The following is a 19,547-nucleotide window of genomic DNA, read 5'->3' as shown; positions in this document are numbered from 1 at the left end:
GAGCAACCATGTCGAGGCGCTCAGCGAAGCTCAAGCCGCCGCTGGAGACCTTCGGAGTGCCTTGACAGTCGATCTGAGCTACGGTGCCAAGAAGTTTCTGTCCCACAATGTTTTGGTCTGCGCTCACCAAGACTGCGTCAAGCACACCAGCGATGAGAATGGGAAGAGCATGACCGACTACATCACCAAGTGTGCCGAGCCCTTCTATTTGCCAAACTCTCGCATCGGAGTCATCGGCGACCCACTGTTTCAAGGCTCCAGTATGTTCAAAAATGAATTGTGCTCAAGTTGCGGTCGCAGCTTCAAGCTCCACATGCAAATCAACTGGGAGGTCGTCTATAAAACCAAAAAAATCATGAACAGACACGCCACAAGCCAAGTTAACAGCCAGAATGAGGCGGGAAGGAAACTCGAGAGCTCCATCAGCTCCCTCAGGAGCGCCATTTCTCGCCTCACAGGTGAAGAAGCACGCCTCATAGGAAATGCCTCCAGCTACTCTGCCTTTGTCAAAGAAAACGGAATCATACTGTACAACGATGCGATCATTGAGTATATCAACCATCTCATCGAGGAAGAAAAGGGGGCAAGCATCGAGGTGACCGCTGCGACCGGCACCTCCGCTGGCTCCAAAAGCCCTCTCCAAAGCCTGAGTGAGCTCAAGCAGATATACGAAAGCGAGAAGCGGGTGATGGTCGGCGCTCTGGCAAAGCACACCGGTGCGATTCCGACCCACGAGGAGATGAAGAAGTCGCTTGGTCTCATTCCTCCCCCACCACCGCCACCGCCGGCACCCAGCGTTACCCCAGCACAACCCCCTCGGAAAGGCTTCAAAAAGTTCATGTTCAAGCTCAAGCTATTCTTCAAGGCTTTCAAGCCATGAACCGAATAGCGCGTGTTCATTTTGTACGGCTTGTCTATATTGGATTATAAAGCTTGTTGTTCACTTCCCCCTCAGTCCCCGTCAGTATTGATGAATTGTTGCATCCTGGACCCAGAGTCATCAAATCCACATGGCCCCAACACTGCGCACTGATCTTCACTTTGAATGGCATCTGAGCAAATTTAATAAACTGCATCGGAAATGAATTCGACGAATGGCCAAACAGGGTCGAGGCTCGAGATACTTTGGCGACGGGGCGGAGGCTCTTTCAGTGGCTTCATCGGTGACTCAACTGGCGGTCCCATCGGGCGGTTTTGTCTCATCAGCTGTTGTCGCAAGTTCCAGCACAACTCTCCACGAAAATCCCCAAACAGAAGGCCACCATCGCCAGGATCGAGAGGCAGGGGCATAGCGCTCCGTGTATTGGGCCAATGTCAGTTACATATTCACTTTGAGTATGCCAGTATAGACTGATGCGCCAGGGCTTTGAATGCGCTTCCTGTGCGCTCAAGTGCAAAGAGCCGATTCATGCGATCCAAAATGTCATTCACTGTTAGGCTTGCTCGTGAGCGGTTCGATATGCCCTCAGAGAGTATCGACTTTTCATGCTCATAGAACTCTCTCAAGCCCAGGAGCATAGTGAGCATGCTGCCGTCATGATACAAGCCAGGAGCTTGACTAGACAAGGTTTCTTGTGCATCTCGTATATGGCGGTCGATGGACTCTTTGAAAACGTCGTTCTGCAGTCGATCGTGGCCTTTTTGCACGAACGTCGCAAGCCAGGCCAACGTCTTCATGATCTCTCGCTGCTCGGATTCAAGGTCGTCGACTGCCTCTTGCAGTGCGCCTATTTTTCGCCGCATATCGGCATTGCTGGACTCTGCTGCCTCGATTTGGCTTTGGACCTTGGGATCCTCGGTCTCAAACTGCCGGTGCTCGACCTCCGAGTCAAATGGCTTGTGGAAGGTATATCGATGGTGACATTTACGGCAGGATCCTCGACGCATCGATGGGCACTTTCGTATCTGGTCTTCAACACGGGAATCCGAGGTGTTTGCAAGATAGCAGGGCTCTTGGCATCGGGCCACGTAGGTTGGGATGCATTCCCCGCTCCCACTTCGTATGCTCCTAACGCAGTCTGGATGGGTGCACACCATCACTGGAAACAGGAGCCGGCTTCGAACAGGTCGCGAAACCACCATCTTGAGCGACTTCTGCAGCTCTGCGACATCAACTTGCTTTGAGTCCAGGGCAGATATTTGGCTGTTCAGCGACCCCACGTCGGACACGGTCGATAGGGCCGTATCAACGAGCGACTTGTGGAGATTGAGGACAGCCTGGCGGGCCTTTTTGCGGGCAGGGAGTCTCAGCTGCGGATCCCAGGGGATGCCAGCGAGCCGAGTCAGCAGCCGGTACCAGCTTTCGGAGGAGCGGTCCCATGATGCCTCAAAGTTCTCCTCATCGTTTGCAGAGAAGAGGGTCTGCTCCCGAGCAAGCAGATAGAGGTATGCTTCGTTGTCGACCATGAGGAGGTTCTCGCTGCTGATGGATATGTCCATTGGGCCGTTGCGCCTGCTATGATCCAGCAGCGCCTTGAGCATCTTCATGGTATCTCCCGGACGGAAAAGCGTGGTGCGGGCATGGGTGAACACGAATGCGATGTCTGCGGCCTTGGTGTCGGGAAACCGCTTGAGGAGATCTTTGAGGCACGGGAGGAACCAGGTCCCAGGGCGGCTGTTGCTGGACTTTACCAGAAACATAAAGCAGTCGATCTTTGGATAGTTGGAGAGATAGCTGATGATTTGGCACATTGTCGCTCGATCTTGCTGTGGGCCACGGGCGTCGCCCATCCCCGGGGTGTCGATCAGCTTGACTTGGATGGCCTGACCAGACGGCAGCCGGGCCTGTTGCACGTATGTTCGCGGGCTCTGGGTGGTTTTATGGCCGCTCACTTGGATCTCATTCTTGTAGGCAGCGCCTGATGAGAAGAGGGCAGAAGGAGAAGGGGGGGGGAGTTGCAAGACGCTCGTCAGCCAGGATTCGGCCGTTGGAAAGCAATCGGAGAGCTCCTGGCTACATGATACCTACCATCGCCTCTGTTGTACAGCGCAAGCTGTCTCGATCGAACCGGGAGGACTTCTCCGACGTCAGGGTCATAGTAGCCGAATGCCGCTGGAACGAGCGTCAGAGGCTCGTCGAGCTCTGCCTGCTCGAGTTCCTCGTACGCCAGATAGTTGGCGGCGGCGTTGACAAAAGTCGACTTGCCGGCGTCGATTTCGCCAAGGAGCACGATGGTGAGCTGCTTCATCTCGTCGCTGTCGACTTCTATCGCCCGTCTGTGGGTGACATAATTTTCCACGACGCCGCTGGGGACAGACGGGATGTGTCGAGATTGGCTCATGGCTTTGGGAGAGCGGAAGGTGCGGCGGGAAGGGCGGGTGTTTCGATGGAGATGGCAACCATCCGTTTGGAGCAACGGGTGGGCAGAGGAGGCCTGGACGAAGCTCCACTCGAGATGCGAGTCTTCCGGGCTGGCCGTAACCTCTGGTCACTCGGCAGATTCAGCAACGACAAGGAGCGGCTGGACCGATTTGATACCCAGGGACTTTGATACCACGCCGAGCACAAGGAACTGCGGCCGGCGCTGATACCGTGGCTCGCAGTTCCTTGTGCTGAGCATGGGTATCAAGGTCCCTGGGCAACCAAGGCCGGCCCTCGCTCGAAGCATCTCAGACACTCTCCCCTCCTTCCATCCGGGTTTGCGCTGTCCCCGACATCCAGCCCTTCCTATTCCGGATCGCCGCTTGCAAATGTCGTAGCATCAGATCCCGCTTTATTCCTTGAGAACCAGGGTTTGCAGCCCTGCAAATGGATTGCTATCGTCGGGCGTGAGCTGCAGCACCAAGTCTGCGCTGTGCCTGCTCGGGCTTGCCTCCAAGTCGGACTCATACAGCCTGGCACTGGCACAGCCGAGCTCCCTCCAGGTGATAGCTTCGCGCTTGACTGCCTGGTCGAACGAGAAGCAGCCTTCCGGAGGAGGCTCGTACGTCTCGCGGAAGAACCGAAAGCCATTTTCCTCCACCTGCCGCTTCCATTCATAGCCATCAGGCATGTCGCGCTGGAGTCCGGTGATGGCAGGACGATTCCAGTCCAGAGTGATGGTGGTCGGGTCGCCAGGCGCAGCAACTATGGCAAGCTCCGGATACTTTTCCAGCTGCTTGATGCCCTCGGACTCTAGCCACTCCAGGTCTGGCAAGGTGAAGAAGAGTGGTGGTCAGGGTAGATTCAAGGGCAGTCAGGATCGGCTCAGTGGTGGCTAGAGACCTCGACTGGCAGATTGGATCCAGTAGTTGGCAGAGCATGCGCTGTCGTCAACACGAACGATTGCTCACCTTGGATCAGACTGAGGGGTGTTGGTCGGGCATCGGCTCGTTTGTGAAACTGCTCAAACAGGCTATGGAGTGGCTGAGGAAGCAGTTTCTTGTCCTTGTGCGGAAGTAGCTGAGATGTGAATGAGATGACGATAAGATGACGATGAGATGACGATGAAATGTCAATGAGATGTTGACGGTTGAATTATTGCGGAACAACAGATAACACAAGTGGTATGCGACAGGGACGGTCGAAAGTGTAGCAGTCCAAGGTGTAGATCGGTTCTCACGGTTAGAGCGGTCTCAAGAGTTGATTCAGTCCGTCGCAGCGGTGCGGTAAAGGGCACTTACGGCTACGGCACAAAGGGCTGTCGGCATCGGCTCTGACTGCGGCTGCAGGGAAAAGAATCCCTCCATGGACTCGTCGCCACTCTCCAGGGCCTTCAAGAATTCCTCAAGACCCCATTCGATGAGGCGGTGGTCGGGACTGATCTGCTGCGGATAGACAAATCGACTGGCACGATCGTCACCCAGGACATAGATCCGCAGGTTCCAGATCAGGGCGTTGAGATAGACTCGCAGTATATCTTTGGTTTGAATAGGGCTGCCCATCTCCGATGCTGCAGAGCCATCTTCGGCGACCGGGGCGCTTGTGTGGACTTTTTTCAGGCGTGGGCCCGGCGATCTTCGGGAAGCATGCTTGAAGGATTTGCCGCTCGCCAACCGATAGAGCAGGCTCAAATTGATCGACGTCAAGTCCTCAGACACAAGGTAGTCTTGGCACGGCTGATCCTGATTCTCTTCTCGGTATTCGCAGTAGCGCTCCCACACCTTGGGTGGTGGGAGATACCGCAGCTTGGGCAAGTAGTCGTTGCCGGAGAGCAGTGCGATCAGACAAAAGTCGCGTGTGATCCGGTCCGGGTTGCAGGCCGGAAATCGGGTTGGGATTGTGTTGACAAAGGTAGAGGGGTCGCAGAGCTCCTTGGACACTGTGCTGTAAACCAGGGTGTTGGCCAGCTTGGCGGCTATGACTGCAGGTGGCAAGCAATCGATTGGTGAACTGGCCGGTCTGAGCATCGCGAATCCAGAGGAAGGCGGCACCACCACGAGTCGTAATTGCAGCGTCGGTGGATTCGGGGGTGGGGTGAGATTTGGATGCGGTTGGACTGTCCAGTAGTGGTTGCAGTCCCTGTGATCTCCTGGGTTGTGTTGTTCATCAGAACTCACCTTGCAGAACAACATCCGAGTCGCCCGACATGATAAGAAACGAGTCGCTCGACTTGGAACGGCGCTGTCTCCGCGCGATGCTCGCCACAATCTTGCCCTGACGCATTCCGCATTCGTCGCGCATGGGAGGAGGAGGAGGAACGGTCAGCGCTTATGCCGTTCTTTGCGATAATCGAAGAGGTGGCGGATTGCTCCGGTGCTTGCCATCGACGCTCACGGTGGCTCAATGAGCCGGAGCGATCTCTCCTACCTCGCCCTCGCCAGGGACGCAGGACGAGCTCACAGTCACTTCGGGGAGCGAATGGCTCAAGAGAAATCGGCAGCTATGGTAGATCAAGTGGTCTTCCAGCCGGATCATAAAGTTGGTCCCGGGTGTGAAGTGGTTGCTTGGGATATTGGTGAGTTCCTGCAAGGTGTCGACGGACATGGTTAACCCGACGTCGCTGCAGACTCCCCTCCCTCCCCGATCCCTTCTTCTCAACGGCGGATCTCCCCTGGAGCAGACGAATGGATCGGGTGGGCACACAGCTTGCTCGCTCAGGATACATGCTCCGTTCAAACCCACCGCCAATGCGCCGCGGTGCTGCCTGCGGGCCCGCTGGGTGAGGATCTTGGCCCAGCCTGCCGATCCATCCAGGGCAACAAACAGCGACCGTCGGGGACGAAAGAGCCCCATGCTCCGGTTGATGTATTGGAAGGCCAGGCCGGAGACTGCATTGGATTTGGCTCTGTTCCAGTCGCCTGTGACCCCCAGCGATGCATGGAGCGAAGACCGGTACAGATAAAAGTTGCCGTCGACATAGATGTGGTCAAAGGCCCTGTTCACATGGAGTAGAGTGGGGGGTGGAAGCGCGATGGAGCGATGATGATGCCGAGGAGGAGTGGAGGGGGGAGGAGGAGGAGGAGGAGGAGGAGGAGGAGTGGAGGAGGAGGAGTGAGGGAGGAAACGGATATCAGAATATCGGCTGTTGCAGCTGGCGGATGGGCCAGACTGAACTGGGCCGACAGCTCCTCCGCTCGGTTCTGTCAAAGCGCACCTGGGCCGGGTTGGCCTCGAGAACGACCCTTCCGAGAGGGTCTTGAGCCATTTGTAGAATCCAGCTACGCCCATGTCAGCCCTGTTATCACCCAAGGCCGCTTTGGTTGCCGGAAGGGAGGGGGGCTTTGGGTCGATCGGATGGCCGGATCGGACGACAAGCGCGATGGAAGTCGAAACCCGAGTCTCGAGACGATCAACCAGGCCAACAGACACATCTGCAGATCGCGATGCAATCTCTGTTGCCAGGCACATCGACGACACTGCTACTCAAGCCAATCGGCCGAGCTGCCACATCGGTTCAGAGGCATATCCGTCTCGGATCAGAGGCATATCCCTTTACGCTCATTTTGTATTGCAGTGAATGCACTCTGCAGTGCACCATCCCATCGCAACCACCACGGACAAGGCTGGCAGCACACTCACATACCCAGCACTTTGCGCACCGGATACCGAATCAGCTCGATGCCGGCACCTAGTCGCAGCACCTTGACCCAAACTTCGCCGATGGCAATGACGACAGCGACGCAGATCAACACAATAACGATCCACGAGATGTACGAGCGCTCGTTGGTGTTCATCTGCTCCGAGAGCATGTCCAGCAGATCCGAGAGCACCCCGACGCGGGTGTTGAGCAAGTTGGCTCGCTGCGAAATCTCCATGTACTCTGGAAGGGCAAGAGACGAGAGCGGATCAACGAGTGTCATCGAGTGTCAGCGAGTGTCAGTAGACCGACTGCGTCGAGCCACACGACGAAAAGTCGGGGCACTTCCGTCAAGTCATTTTGACCGAATAGATGGGGACAGGACGACAGCCGCCCACGGATTGTTGGGACTCACTCCGAATGGCATTGTACAGCCCAACAAGCTCGGGCTCGGACCAAAACAGCTCCGGCGTATCTGCGTGTGTGGAATCATTCAGACAAGAGTCAGTCCTTGCTCGCACCGCTGTTCTGTACATCTGGCACCAGCCAAAGACTCTGCAATAACGTCACAGATCAGCCCATGCGTCTATCGTACCCAGGACGTTGCTGACGAGATTGACGTTCATGCGCAGGTTGAAGAGACCGCCGATGATCTTCATGATCTCGGGCCGCGGCATCTTGACTTCGCCGTACTTTGCCATTTTCCGGGGCAGCGGGATAGAGCCCGTGATGGTGTCTTCCATCATATTCTCAAAGTGGGCCAGCTTGGCGGACTGGGCGAGTGCGTGCGAGATGGTCAGCTTGGTCATGTTGCTGTTGGTCTTGAGGCTGCCGATAGCAGAGGGAATCGTTGACCATTCAGTCAGTTCCCCATTCGGTCAGTTCCCCATTCGGTCGGCTAAGATTGCTTCAGCGAGACTCCATGGCACGCTGGAATCGCCTGGCAGTGAAGGCACACATTGCCGCGGCTTCCGTCTCCAATCACAAATGCTGTGCTCGCGGCTGTTGCGTCGGCCACGCCAGAGATGACGATGCAGCATACGTGATCATATCGTTGAAGATTCTGGGCTGGGACGGACCGCCAAGATCGTACTGAAAGTGCAAGCCCTCGGACTCTTGGTTATCTGGGCACAGCAAAAGAAACGATGGGTGAGACGACATGCGCCGATAGAAGGGATCTCGGCGAGGCTTCTGAGGAGTATTGAGTGAAAGGGGCAAGCGAAACCGTGTGACAGAGCAGTGTTGGCTGTACCTTCCTTCAGAAAGTTGGTCGAGAACGGTGCCAGGACCTTGAGAAACTCCTGCTCTTCCTTTTCGGTAAAGTTCCACAGCACTAAAGGCAATCCCACAAGTCGAGGCGAGCGTTAATGCGGCGATGTGCTTGACGCCCGTTGGAGGTGGCTGTGCGACTGGACGGGGCTGGAAGGGATCGCTCGCTGTTGTTGGGTGTTGGATCTTGGGCATCGCGGAAAGCGCACACACTCACCGGCGACACCGTAGTCAAAGAGAAACAGCTCTCTGCGTTGCATCCACGAGGGAATGTGCGAAGACTGGAAGCTGTAGAGGGATCCGGGATCCTCTGACGACGCTGTTGAGTGAGGCTGGCTTGGATGTAGACTGTCGATGATGTCGTGCTGAATCATATCTGTGTTGTCGGACATTCCATGAATGCCGGACAGAACAGGAGAGACAGATGCCCGTGTTGTGAGCGTTGAGTTTGTCCTGCCGGAAAGAACATGGTGTCGGTGTGGATTAGCTCCGTGGACGGCACACATCCAACACGCAGACCGAGAGCACTGGGTGCTGGTGCAGATTTGGCGAGAGGATCGCCGCTTCGTCGTTGCGGGGTCTGGGCCGGCCCACTTACGCGTTATAGAGCAGCGGAGCAATGTCGAATGCTCGAGACGAAGAAAAGAGCAGGATCTCCTTGTTGATGTCCATGTGGGCATACAGAGACTCATCGTAGGTCTTGTGCTTGATTCCAAACTTGTCGAGATGAGCGGCAACCTTGGTGTTGTCGAAGCTCGACGCCACGCAATAGCTCGTCACTGGCAAGCACAGTGGATGACGATCTTGGGTTAGTTGCGATACATGGCCCGCTGCTGTTCCTATCGACATAGCGATCAGAGGCCGCTGAGAGCGAGGGTCATTCGCAGAGACAGCAAAGCCCAGGATGAGTGCGTCACCATCGGCCACAACCGCACACCCGACCGACGTTGCCGATCTGCGTGGAGCTGTCCGCGGTCGCAGTGAGAGGAAACCAGGGGCCCCACCTCTGGGCAGCAGCTCGCGCTTGTCCTTGGAGACCCGCTCGGCATCGGACCAGACCGAGTTGAGAATCTCCAGTTCCTCGGGCAGCAGCTGCGAGGTATCTTCGAGATGCACATCGTGAAGATGCTGGTAGGAAACGAGCTCATCGTCCGAGGTGGCGCCGCTCTGGTTCACCGGGAAGAGCACCATCTTTTGAGTTTTTTTGGTCGTTCGCTGCTGGGACTTTGGTTTGGATCGGCCTCCATCGAGATGGTCGAGCATATGGCGCGACCGACGGGAGTTAGCTCGGCGTCGGGGCGGCATGTTCTCGGCCAGAAACGATCCAGGCGTGGGAGGGAATGAGGACCCGTAGGCGCTGTTGATGATATCGAGGCGCCGAGGCAGATGGTCTTCATCGGGCTCTTGGATTTCGGGATCGAAGGTAACGCGGCGAGCAGAGGAGCTGCGCGGAGAAGGGCCCTCGATGTCGCTCTGCGAGTCCTGGTAGACATTCCGCCTCATGGTGAATGGCGGGGCTGATCAAAGAAGCGTTGGGTCTAAAGGCGAGGCTCAGCGAGGCTCAGCGAGGCTTGGTGCTCGATCGGATGTGGGTCTGGATGGATTGATGGGTGTTGCGGTTGTGGCGACGGATTGCCAGGACGGGTCGGCAAGAAGTCGGTGCTGGTTGTTAGGGGATCCGGCGATGCGGCGATGCGGCGATTGGGTTGCAGCAGGTTCTGCAGCGATGGCGACGCTGCTGTGGAGGGCCAGGAAACCGTTCGAGCAGACCAGATTCGGTCGATGCGATGCGCGGAGATCAGGCAAGAGATGGGCAAGCCGAGCCAGGCGCGAACGAAAAAGGCGGCACGCAAGAAAGCCAGTCGACGAGCCCACAACGGGCGACGGGGTTGGAGACGATGTTGGGTCGCTTGGCAGCATTTGCATGCCCGGCTGTGATGGGCTCGGCCGAAGATATGCCGTGGGAGGGACGCCGACGGATGGTTCGGCCAGCTTGGTGTTTCTTGGCGAGTGGAGGAGCGATGCGTGATGTTGTTATTTAATGCGATGCTATTTGATACGATGTTGTTATTTGATGTGATGATATTTGATACAGTGATATTTGATACAGTGATATTTGATTCAATGGTACTGTTTGATATGATGTTGCTTGGACATGGTGTGCTTCTGCCCGAACGAAGAGCACCGTTGATGCTCACCACGTCCACCCCACCAGATCGTATCAACCTCGGTCTCAGCCGGCGTCCGCACAACCCTGCACCGCCGGTCTTTGCTGGGCGACTTCTGCCCCCACCCGCCTTTGTCGATTGCCTTGCGTTTTGGCTTTTGTGCAGCACATGTTGCAGCACATGTTGCCGCACATGTCTCTGGACATGGCTGTGGACATGTCGCAGGTCGGACCACCTCTGCTTGTGCCGATGCTTATGATACTTGTGTCGATACTTATGATACTTGTGATACTTGTGCCGATGCTTCGACACAGCATCGACTGCATCGACTGCACCGACTGCACCGCCGACTGCACCACACCGCCGTCGCTGTTCGCCCTGCCGGCACAAGCGACACCGTCGCGCTCGCCACGGCCGCGCACTCGCACAGGCCCACAAGGCCGCACAGGTTTTTCGTCCTGCCTGCCGCCCCTCGCTCGGTCGTTGCTGGTTTGCAATCGACACCATCGGCGGCACATCCGGTCTGTTCTCCTCGACCACCTTTGCTTGCCCGTCGAGCCTGCGCCGTCGTCCCAGGAGACCACCCCGGAGCCGCTCTGCTCGCTGTCGGCCAACCGCATCTGCCGCCCCCATCGTCTCGATCGACCTGCTCGGCCCGGCCGTTTCGCTGCTTCGACTGCAACTGCAACTGCTTCTGTCGGCCCGGCCTCTTCCTGCTCAGCCTGCCCAGCTCCTGATTCCTTTGGTTTCCGAGCCCAGGCCCGGTTCATGCAACTCTCCTGTCCACCCAGCTCTCCGCACTCTGCCTCCTGCTCCACCTGCTCCAACTGCTCCAACTGCTCCAGCTGCTCCAACTGCCCCATTCTCCCCATTTGCCCGGCACTCGTCCCCAGCCACATTCGTCTCTTGCACAGCCCATGTTGTCCCTGACCAGCTTTCGCACCGAGCTCCTTTTGCTGGCGCTTGTTGGTCTCCTCGGCCAACATGTCGCTGCCCAGGATACCTCGGCGCCAGCGCCCATCACCACCGTGGCCGGTGCTCCGTCTTCCAGCATCGCCGGTCCCTCAAGCACACCGGGCGCCCCCGCCGCGGCTGCTCCCCCAACCGAATCGTCCTCGGCCAGCAGCAGCGGCTTCATCACCTTGCCCATCAGCGAATTCTACGCCATCGTCGGGGCAGCCGCCTTGCTGCTCCTCATCGCCATCATCGTCCCCGTTGTCGTCTGCTCGCGCCGCAAGCCGCCTCGGCCAGAGTACCCTCCCAACAACCCATACTACCCCACCAAGGATGCCAACTACGCGGATGATTTTGCAATGGACTATGGGCAGTCGAGCTCGCCCACTCAGCCCTTCATCCCCCTGCACCAAACCCAAAACAGCAACGCAGCCTTCACTCCCCGGCTTCCGCCCAAGGCTTCGTCGCAGCCAGTCGCCCCGCCTTCGGCCTACCCCAAGCCCCAGGCGGCAGCCGGCATTCAGCCTGTCCAGCGACCCAGCCCACCAACCGCAGCCGATTCTGGCCCCGAGGGCTTTCTGGAGGTCAAGCCCAGTCCCTCTGGAGGCAAGCATGGTCGTCCCAACAACATCGGCCCGCGAGTGCAGTCCATCTGGCAGGCGCCCCAGTTCGCTTCGACTCAGGGCGGTGCCGAAAAGTCCCTGCACAAGTCGCAATCGGGCGACCATTTGACGGTCGGGCCCCAGCCCGGCAAGTCGCCTCACTCGAGCGTCGCTGCCTCGAACGACCCAAGCTCGACCAAGAGCTCGGCCCACAACAGTGTCAGCCAGATGAGCACCGGCAGCGGTACATCGATCCCGCAGCGGCTCTCGTATTTTGGAGGCCCGACAAAGTTCATTGGCGACCCGCGGGCTGCTCCTCACACCCCGACGTCCCCATCGATCAAGGGCAAGGGCTCGGCATTCCCGCTGCCGCCTGCCTCGGGTGGGCCCGAGTCGTCTTGGCCAGGATCCCACCAGGTAACCCCGCAGAGCAGCTCTGGCAACCTCGGATCGAATCGTGCCGATCGGGATGAGCTTCGCCAGCAACAGCAGGCTTCCAAGAGCTCCATGCCGCAGCAGTACTTGCAGCACCCTCTCGACGAATACGAGTTTTCGACAGCCGGCACCCCCACCGTCGATCGCGAGGATCCTTCGGCCCGGCTCGAGCACAACCATGTCTTCCGCGGCCCCCGCGATGTTCCCCGCGATGTTCCCCGCGATGCTGCCAGCAACAAGCGACTGAGTTTCACCAGCAACCCTGTCCAGCGCGAGCCCGCGGGCGGGTACCGAGAGAACGAGTCCTCGGGTCCGCCCAAGTGGGCCCAGGGCCCAGGTGGCCGGTTCCTGGACAGCGTCACCATTCCCACCCCCAGCATCGCGCCGTCCATCAACCCCATGGCCGAGCTGATTGCCAACGACGGTGGCCCTCCGGGACACTCCATGCGCCGAGGCGACAACGACAACCCGATGCGTCGAGCCGCCGCCGACGACCAGGGGCGTGGACCTCGTGCCGGCGACATGGGCCAGGCTGACATGGACCGATCCGACGACCAGCGCGGACGCAACGCCCGGGGCCGGGCCAAAGACAAGCCGCCCGCCAACGTAGCAGCAGCCAACCGACCCGCGCAGGGCTCCCGCACCCGGTCCGCCAGCAGTGGCCGTCATGCCGCTGCCGAGCGCCGGGGCGAGCTCGAGTTCATTCCCAAGACCCAGGACGACGACGACAATGACGGACGGTCACTGCATCGGTCCAACTCGGCGGGCTCCGCGCGGTCCCGGAGTCAGCGCGGCCGCCACACAGCCGGCGATCAAAACGCTTCCCGGCATCCGCCATCATCGTCGCTACCTTCCCTGCCCTCGGACGAGATTGATTCGCTCTTGGAGGAAATCGACGCCGTTGTGACGGATGTCATTGCTCACAACAAGGGGTCAGCCACAGCTTCGGCCTCGGCTTCGGCAGTCTCTAGTGCTGGTGCTGGTGCTGGCGCTGGTGCCGGTGCCGGTGCCGAGGCCAAGTCCAAGCCCAAGTCCATCAAACCACCGTCCGGCCGCTCCAACCCGCCCAATGCGAGAGAGCCGATCGACAGCGACCTCTTTTCGCCCTTGATGTCGCCGCCGCTATCAAAGGAGCCAGCACCGGCAGTCGCCCCCACCATCATTGGCCTGTCATCGGCATCAAAGGCGCTCAAGCCTGCACTGAAAAAGCCGCCCAATGTCCAATCTCCTCCGGCACCGACCCAGCTTCCAGCGCCCCCGGTCGCTCCGCCAATTGCTTCCGCCCCTGCCCCTGCCCCTCCATCCGAGCCCGCTGCTGCTGCTGCCAGATCGCAGGTTCGGATCGCACTCGCTCTGTTTGAGCACGAGCCCACGGCTCATGACGAGCTGTACATGGATATCGGTGTAAGTATTCGCTGTCATGCACATGCTTCTTGGTGCGAGAGGACAGCCAGCAACAGCCAGCAACAACCGGCGTGCATCCGAAAGGACAGATGATGTCCACAGCGCACTCATCCAATGCCATCTGCCTTGCAGGACCGCATCAAGATCACCAAATCGTTTGAAGATGGCTGGGGCTTTGGGCGGAATCTGCGGACCAACCAGAGGTAAGACGCCGTTCATGACACTGCAGATCCGCTCTCGGCTTGATCGGCAGTGCGTCCTTGCCAGCTGCGATCGATCTGGGCCACGCGCAACTCACATTCCCTTGCTGTTCCCCTTCCCTTCCTTTCCTGCTCTCGCACAGCGGTGTATTCCCCTTAAACCTGATCGAGGAAGCCGAGTGAGACCGGTCGCGTCATGAGAGAGGCTGAAGCATATGCGACTCGCCATGGCCCGTGGAGTCCCCAGGGCCACGATTCCAGCGGCTGTTTGTGGGTTTAGGTTGATTCGAAATCAACGAGGCTTATCGAAAGTGACCTGCACCAAGAGCGATCCGGTTGTCGGGCTCGACCAAATGTCGGCGTTTCTTTGCGCATCCGGAACTCAGTGATTGTTGCTTTCGCGGAAGATCATGCGATTGAATCCTGGATTCTGCCAGCCGCGTCTGTTAGCGACGGGCAGTTTGCAACACTCAGAGTCTGTGTCGACTGTCGGCTGTTTTCTTTCGAAAGTCGTATCGCTATCTCGGACTTGTGCTGTATTGCTGCATGACCCTCCCTTCTTTTTTTTGCCATTGTGATTGGCGTCCTGCCTCCTACTCTCTTTCTCTCTTTCTCTCTCTCTCTCTCTCTCTGTCTTCTTTGCGTGTTTGTCATTCTGCCTGTTTCGGTCATAGACAAGTCTAGATCTGTGACTCCTTTCCTGTTTTTGCTTTTCGCTTCCCCACCCCCCTCTTTTTTTTTTTTACTGGGTTGGTCCTGGCGGTCGTAGAGCGCTACCGTACAACAGATATCCAGCTTGTATCCCTTCGTTTATCACTATACGACTTTGCTCCCTTCTATTGCCGGTGCCCTCATGTCCACTTGAATGTTTCCACCGACGCACCCCTTTCATAGTGCAAACAGCTGCTTGCACATGCAGTTCCCCCCCCCCGCTGTTTCTGTTGAGGGATGAGTTGATGCCACCCCTCTGGCATCGTCACTTCCAAATCTGCCACTCTCAACCTGTCCGTTTGAGTAGATTTGCTCTCGTGCTCGCCTTTTCAAGGGGGGGGGAGACAGTCGCCATCTGTCCTTTATCTTTACTGCTGGTTCATGATCCACCTTGCTTGCTCGTGTTTGCCGGACGTTGGAAATGCTGTCGGTTTGGAGTGGAGATTGCGAGGAGAGTCATGTCTGAGCACCTTGGTGACATCCGCGGCTTCACGCAGAAATACATTCACGATCCTTTCCCAATCCCACGGTTCTGCCCTTGATTCGATTGGATATTTAGTGCGTATGAAATATGAAATGTATTCGGGGCTCAACAGGGGGGGATTGACATGTCGCTCGCCAAGAATCAATCCATGCTGTTACAGCGACCGCGGTCGTCATCCTGACCGCGATCGACCCGTAAGGAAGCACATGACAACGCTGTAGAAAGAACGAGAGCGATGGAATACAACCAAGGAAACTCAACCGACGACGACAGTAACAACGCAAATAGCCATATAGATGATAATGGGGCTGCGGGAAGCCCAGAGCCGAGAGAGAGGAGAAGCACAGGAAGGATTGAGGATACGGATGCTGGCTGCTGCCGTCATTCGAACTTTGGTCGCTGTTCTGGGAGAAGGTAATCCGTTGGTGGAGATTAGGGATGCAATGAGTCGGCAAGCAGGATGTGTGTGTGAGGAGGTTGCAGAGGGCGACTGCCGAAAGTTACTCTGCTCGCGAGGGGAGGGGAGGGGAGAATTGAAGAAAGGGAATGAATTGAGACAGTTTGATGGGAAGTGGGGTGCAGAAGATGAATGACCCTCGAAAGCCGATCGAGGGAATGGGGAGGGAATCAAAGGAAGAAATTGGCAAGGTAATTCACAAAGATAGTTCACAAAGGTAATTCACAAATGTAGGTCACAAAGGTAGTTCACAAAGGTAGTTCTCAGACAGACCCCGTTTGCATGTCGAGTGGCGCGGATCAAAGGTGTTGACAAGCGGATATGACACAATATGACGTATGATAGCACGGGACCGGACAGCCCATCCACAGCATCACAAGAGCGGAATCCGGATGTCATCGGCAAAGGACTTGCCGACTACAACGATGTTGTCGGAGCCGGAATGCAGGCGAGTGAGCGGCGCCGGTGCTGGTGTCAAGACCGAGGGTCGGTTCGGGATGCTGGGGAGGATGCAGTATCGGGGAGACTCGAAGCAGGCCGAGTTGGAGGACAGGGAGTGGGTGGTGACCTTGTGCCGCAGGATCTGGTTGGACTGCGAGAGCGTCGTGATGACCGGGACAGAGAGGTCTGCGTCGCTCAGAACGACCGGAGGGGCCATGGCAGAGAGGGCCAAGGGTTGTGGCGGGGCTGTGGGTTTCTCGACCGAGGCAGACACAGGTTTGTTTGCGAGGGGTGCCGGCTCATCATATTCGCTATCGTCGTCGGAAAGGTCGCTTGCTGGCGGAGACGATGTGCATTCGGACTCTTGCTGCGTCGGCTGGCTCAGCTTGACGTTGAGCTGTGTGATTTCATCGACCTCGGCACGGACCTTGAGCAGCTCGAGCAGATCGTCGATCTTGAGGCGAGAGGGCTCCAATGGTGTGCGGTCGTAGTCGCTGTGGGCGCCGTGGACATTGACCAGCTCGCTGAAGGACACCTGGCGACGGGGCAGAATAGCGCTGCGGGACTTTGGCGAGGCCGAGTGGGAAAGCAGACAGGACTTGCGGCGCAGGGGCAGCGACTTTGGCGTGGTTGAGTCCGTGGGTGGATTCGGCGAGAGGCTGGATGGTTTGGGCAGATCCAGGGCCGGAACCGATGGCGGTTCGCCGATGTTCATTGCAGGGAGAAGCGGTGCAGAGTGCATGCAGATCCCCGAGGGCAGGGCAGAGAGCGAGGCAGCGACCATTGAGACGGGAGGGGGCGGGTCTTGGATATGAATGCAGACGGCGGATACAGCAGCTCGGCTCGGGTACACCGATGGCGATTGTTGCGAGCAGCGGATGCTGTCTTGCTTGGCAGTCAACACAGAGGCAGATCAACGGATCGATCGGCAGATGGACGGACGGGCAGATGGGCGGACGAGCAGATGAACGGACGGGCAAATCGATGGACGGGGATATCAATTTCAAATTCGCGCACTGAAGAAAATACCGACGCATATCACGTGAGGGACCCGCTGCGCAGTCCCCCCCCCGGATCGGTGGCGCTTGTTCTCCCCCGGCGCCCCGTGAAACCGGCCTCGGCAACCTTCCAGCCTTGGCGGCTCAGTCCCTGGCCGGCTTGCCAGCCGGCGAAGGAGACCGGCGGCGCTGGCTGGGGCGGGCGCGAGGGCGGTCGCCAAGGAGCCGCTCGTTTGTCTGATACGACCAGCCAAGAGCCCCAGCGGACGCCAGCACCAGCACCAGCCGGAGCCACGAGCCCCAGGTCAGCCACGAAATAGAGGTGATGACGACGCTGACGACCGAGGCGCTTCCGAGCAGCCGCATCTGGATGCTTGCGAACGGATAGTCGGCGATGTGCCCTGCGATCAGCACCCACGGCACCAGCGCCAGGCGCGCAAAGATGATCGTCCAGCGCTGGTCGCTCATCTCGCGGTCAAAGATGGCCTCGGGAGTCACATCGAATCCTTCGTGCACCATGCCCAGGGGATAGCCCCGGCTCGTGCGGTAGATGTCGATCCGGCCATTCGAGTTTGCCAGCCGGCCAATAACCGACACGCCTTGGTTGACGGGCATCACTTCGTATCGGATGCGGATATCGCCGGCGTTGCACCGGGAGAAGAGATCACCGATCTGAGAGAGACATCGAGATTAGTCCAAAGTCGGTGCGGGAAAGGAGGGAAGCGACTCGGGCCGCATGCAGGTCGCGGACCGGGCCATGAAGCCGGGGAACCTGGACTCGACAGGGTTACCTGGAAATCCAGCAGCGAGCCCTCCAGAAACGTGCCCATCGCTCGAAAGAGCCGCTCGCTGGTCGATCGCTCGTAGCTGTGATAAAAGTAGCCGTCGTTGGCGTACGAGAATCCGTTCTGCTGGACAGCGGGGCTGGTGCGGAATCTTGCTATCTCCTCGCGCTCGTATTCGATGATGGGCCGAAGGGGCCGGGCCATCTGGGCGAGCTCGCCGGAAAGCGTGTATGGCCCCAACGCTGCCGATGCAACCGTCTGTGGATCGAGAAAGCAGCCCGGGTCTGTAAGCACATGGGCCTGATCTCCGAAGCACTGTCCCCACGTCGCTCCCCGTCCTTTCGAGCACGGCCACGAGGCACTCACGTCTTCAAAGGATGGATACGGGTCAAAGTTGGGGTTTTGGTGGGCAAACGGCTGGTTGAAGAACATCGAGTTGATGCGATGGTCGACCCAGCCGAGGGTGTAGTAGTATTCTCGTGTGGTGTAGGTCTCGCCCTCCGAGTTGCGTTCCTCGCGGTCGACCCAGGATTCTTGCCACTGGCAGTATTCGGTCTGACGCCTGGAAGCAGCGGATGCAACATGGAAGCAACGGATGCAACAACGCAGGGTCAGCGAGAAGCATGGCAACCACCCGCCAGACGATGCACCCCCCAGCGAGCGAGATGGCGGATGAGTTCTGCCGACACCAGCTAGCTTCCTACCTCAGTCGCAGCGACGCTGGAAACTGAATATCAAAATCAGCATCCTGCAGGATCGGCTGCGTATCGACTACCTGCGAGGTGAGATACACCAGCGATCCTGCGGGCACGGCTGGGTGGCCGCCGACATCCGTGCTGGATGCAGGGGTGATGGGCGGCAGACGGACAAGATGCCGGGAGCCCTCGGAGATGGCCTCGGAGAGCGACGCCCCTTGATATTCGATGTATCCGTAGTAGATCGGCACGCCGAGAAGGAGAGCACCGACAACGATGGTGGACAGGACCTGGTTGCAGCTGCGTTCGGGTGCCGAGACAAAGCGGCGCCGGCCGATGCGGAAGGACATGGTTCAGGGATGCAGGCTGGATGCGAGCTGGATGCAGGCTGGATGCAGGCTGAGTGCAGGCTGAGTGTGGATCGCATGTGCTGCATCCGTGACCAGGGCGGCCCAGCCACGCCATCACAGCGCTGCGCACGCTATCTGCTGCGCACGGACCCGCATTCGAGCCTGGCTCGAGCCGCGCACCGCCCCTGCGCCATTGGCCGCCGCTTTTTCTTCACGGTATATATACGCCAAAGGCCGGCAGCCGCCTTTGCCCGTCTCCACCTCCCATGGTGGCTCGCCAGTATCTGCCTCTCACTCTTCCTCGGACGCTTCTCCTGGCTCTCGATCAGCTCCGGCCCATCCCACCGTTCAGTCTCCGAGCCTGTATTGCCATTTCCCCCCTGTCTGTCTGAGCCCGAGTTCCCCCCTTTCCCTCCCCCTTTCCCTCCCCCTTTCCCTCCCCCTTTCCCTCCCCCGTTTCGTTCGTCTCTGGCCAGCACCGCCCTCGTCCTCTCCTCGGCGCAAACTCTTCAGTCTCGAGCTCCCGCACACCCCCGCCGCATGTACATGCCCGCTCTCTCATAAGCACCGCCTTCTGCTCAGCATCCGAGTTCAGCCTGCTCTCGCCTGCTGACATCTTTTTGACACTTGCCCGATACCCCAAACCTTCGTCCGCA

At 58.4% G+C, this 19,547-nt stretch overlaps 7 protein-coding genes across 7 annotated transcripts; 2 read left to right on the top strand and 5 right to left on the bottom strand.

Annotated features, from left to right (window-relative positions):
• Positions 1-3: 3 nt before the first annotated feature.
• Positions 4-987, top strand: BJ171DRAFT_11111 (uncharacterized protein). The gene has a single exon (XM_053105447.1). The coding sequence runs from the start codon at positions 170-172 to the stop codon at positions 878-880; it is 711 nt and encodes a 236-aa protein (XP_052972020.1). The 5' UTR covers positions 4-169; the 3' UTR covers positions 881-987.
• A 286-nt stretch (positions 988-1,273) lies between these two features.
• On the bottom strand, positions 1,274-3,543 carry BJ171DRAFT_485613 (uncharacterized protein). The gene is made up of 2 exons (XM_053109129.1): positions 2,969-3,543; positions 1,274-2,858 (listed from the first exon to the last, which is right to left on the bottom strand). The coding sequence occupies exons 1-2, from the start codon at positions 3,279-3,281 to the stop codon at positions 1,327-1,329; spliced, it is 1,845 nt and encodes a 614-aa protein (XP_052972019.1). The 5' UTR covers positions 3,282-3,543; the 3' UTR covers positions 1,274-1,326.
• Positions 3,544-3,691: 148 nt separating this feature from the next.
• Positions 3,692-6,688, bottom strand: BJ171DRAFT_485611 (XRN 5'-3' exonuclease N-terminus-domain-containing protein). Its single transcript, XM_053109128.1, has 7 exons — positions 6,516-6,688; positions 6,044-6,296; positions 5,729-5,884; positions 5,479-5,575; positions 4,603-5,282; positions 4,273-4,381; positions 3,692-4,129 (listed from the first exon to the last, which is right to left on the bottom strand). The coding sequence occupies exons 1-7, from the start codon at positions 6,587-6,589 to the stop codon at positions 3,714-3,716; spliced, it is 1,785 nt and encodes a 594-aa protein (XP_052972018.1). The 5' UTR covers positions 6,590-6,688; the 3' UTR covers positions 3,692-3,713.
• A 248-nt stretch (positions 6,689-6,936) lies between these two features.
• BJ171DRAFT_418256 (uncharacterized protein) lies at positions 6,937-8,467 on the bottom strand (the record flags this gene model as incomplete). Its single annotated transcript, XM_053107333.1, has 6 exons — positions 6,937-7,181; positions 7,354-7,413; positions 7,534-7,766; positions 7,981-8,062; positions 8,191-8,271; positions 8,425-8,467. The coding sequence occupies 6 exons, from the start codon at positions 8,465-8,467 to the stop codon at positions 6,937-6,939; spliced, it is 744 nt and encodes a 247-aa protein (XP_052972017.1).
• A 2,683-nt stretch (positions 8,468-11,150) lies between these two features.
• BJ171DRAFT_11030 (uncharacterized protein) lies at positions 11,151-14,266 on the top strand. The gene is made up of 3 exons (XM_053105442.1): positions 11,151-13,770; positions 13,903-13,973; positions 14,114-14,266. The coding sequence occupies exons 1-3, from the start codon at positions 11,293-11,295 to the stop codon at positions 14,151-14,153; spliced, it is 2,589 nt and encodes an 862-aa protein (XP_052972016.1). The 5' UTR covers positions 11,151-11,292; the 3' UTR covers positions 14,154-14,266.
• Positions 14,267-15,876: 1,610 nt separating this feature from the next.
• Positions 15,877-17,261, bottom strand: BJ171DRAFT_11014 (uncharacterized protein). The gene has a single exon (XM_053105440.1). The coding sequence runs from the start codon at positions 16,845-16,847 to the stop codon at positions 15,996-15,998; it is 852 nt and encodes a 283-aa protein (XP_052972015.1). The 5' UTR covers positions 16,848-17,261; the 3' UTR covers positions 15,877-15,995.
• Positions 17,027-19,063, bottom strand: BJ171DRAFT_11017 (uncharacterized protein). Its single transcript, XM_053105441.1, has 4 exons — positions 18,551-19,063; positions 18,213-18,408; positions 17,853-18,104; positions 17,027-17,733 (listed from the first exon to the last, which is right to left on the bottom strand). Exons 1-4 carry the CDS (start codon positions 18,889-18,891, stop codon positions 17,206-17,208), a joined length of 1,317 nt encoding a protein of 438 aa, XP_052972014.1. The 5' UTR covers positions 18,892-19,063; the 3' UTR covers positions 17,027-17,205.
• Between the last annotated feature and the right edge of the window lie 484 nt (positions 19,064-19,547).

The sequence above is a fragment of the Polychytrium aggregatum genome, assembly GCF_025602895.1.
Source record: "Polychytrium aggregatum strain JEL109 chromosome Unknown BJ171scaffold_1, whole genome shotgun sequence".
NCBI classification, from domain to species: Eukaryota; Fungi; Chytridiomycota; class Chytridiomycetes; order Polychytriales; genus Polychytrium; species Polychytrium aggregatum.
Note: the sequence above shows the minus strand (reverse complement) of the source record. Positions and strands in the feature narration are given on the sequence as shown.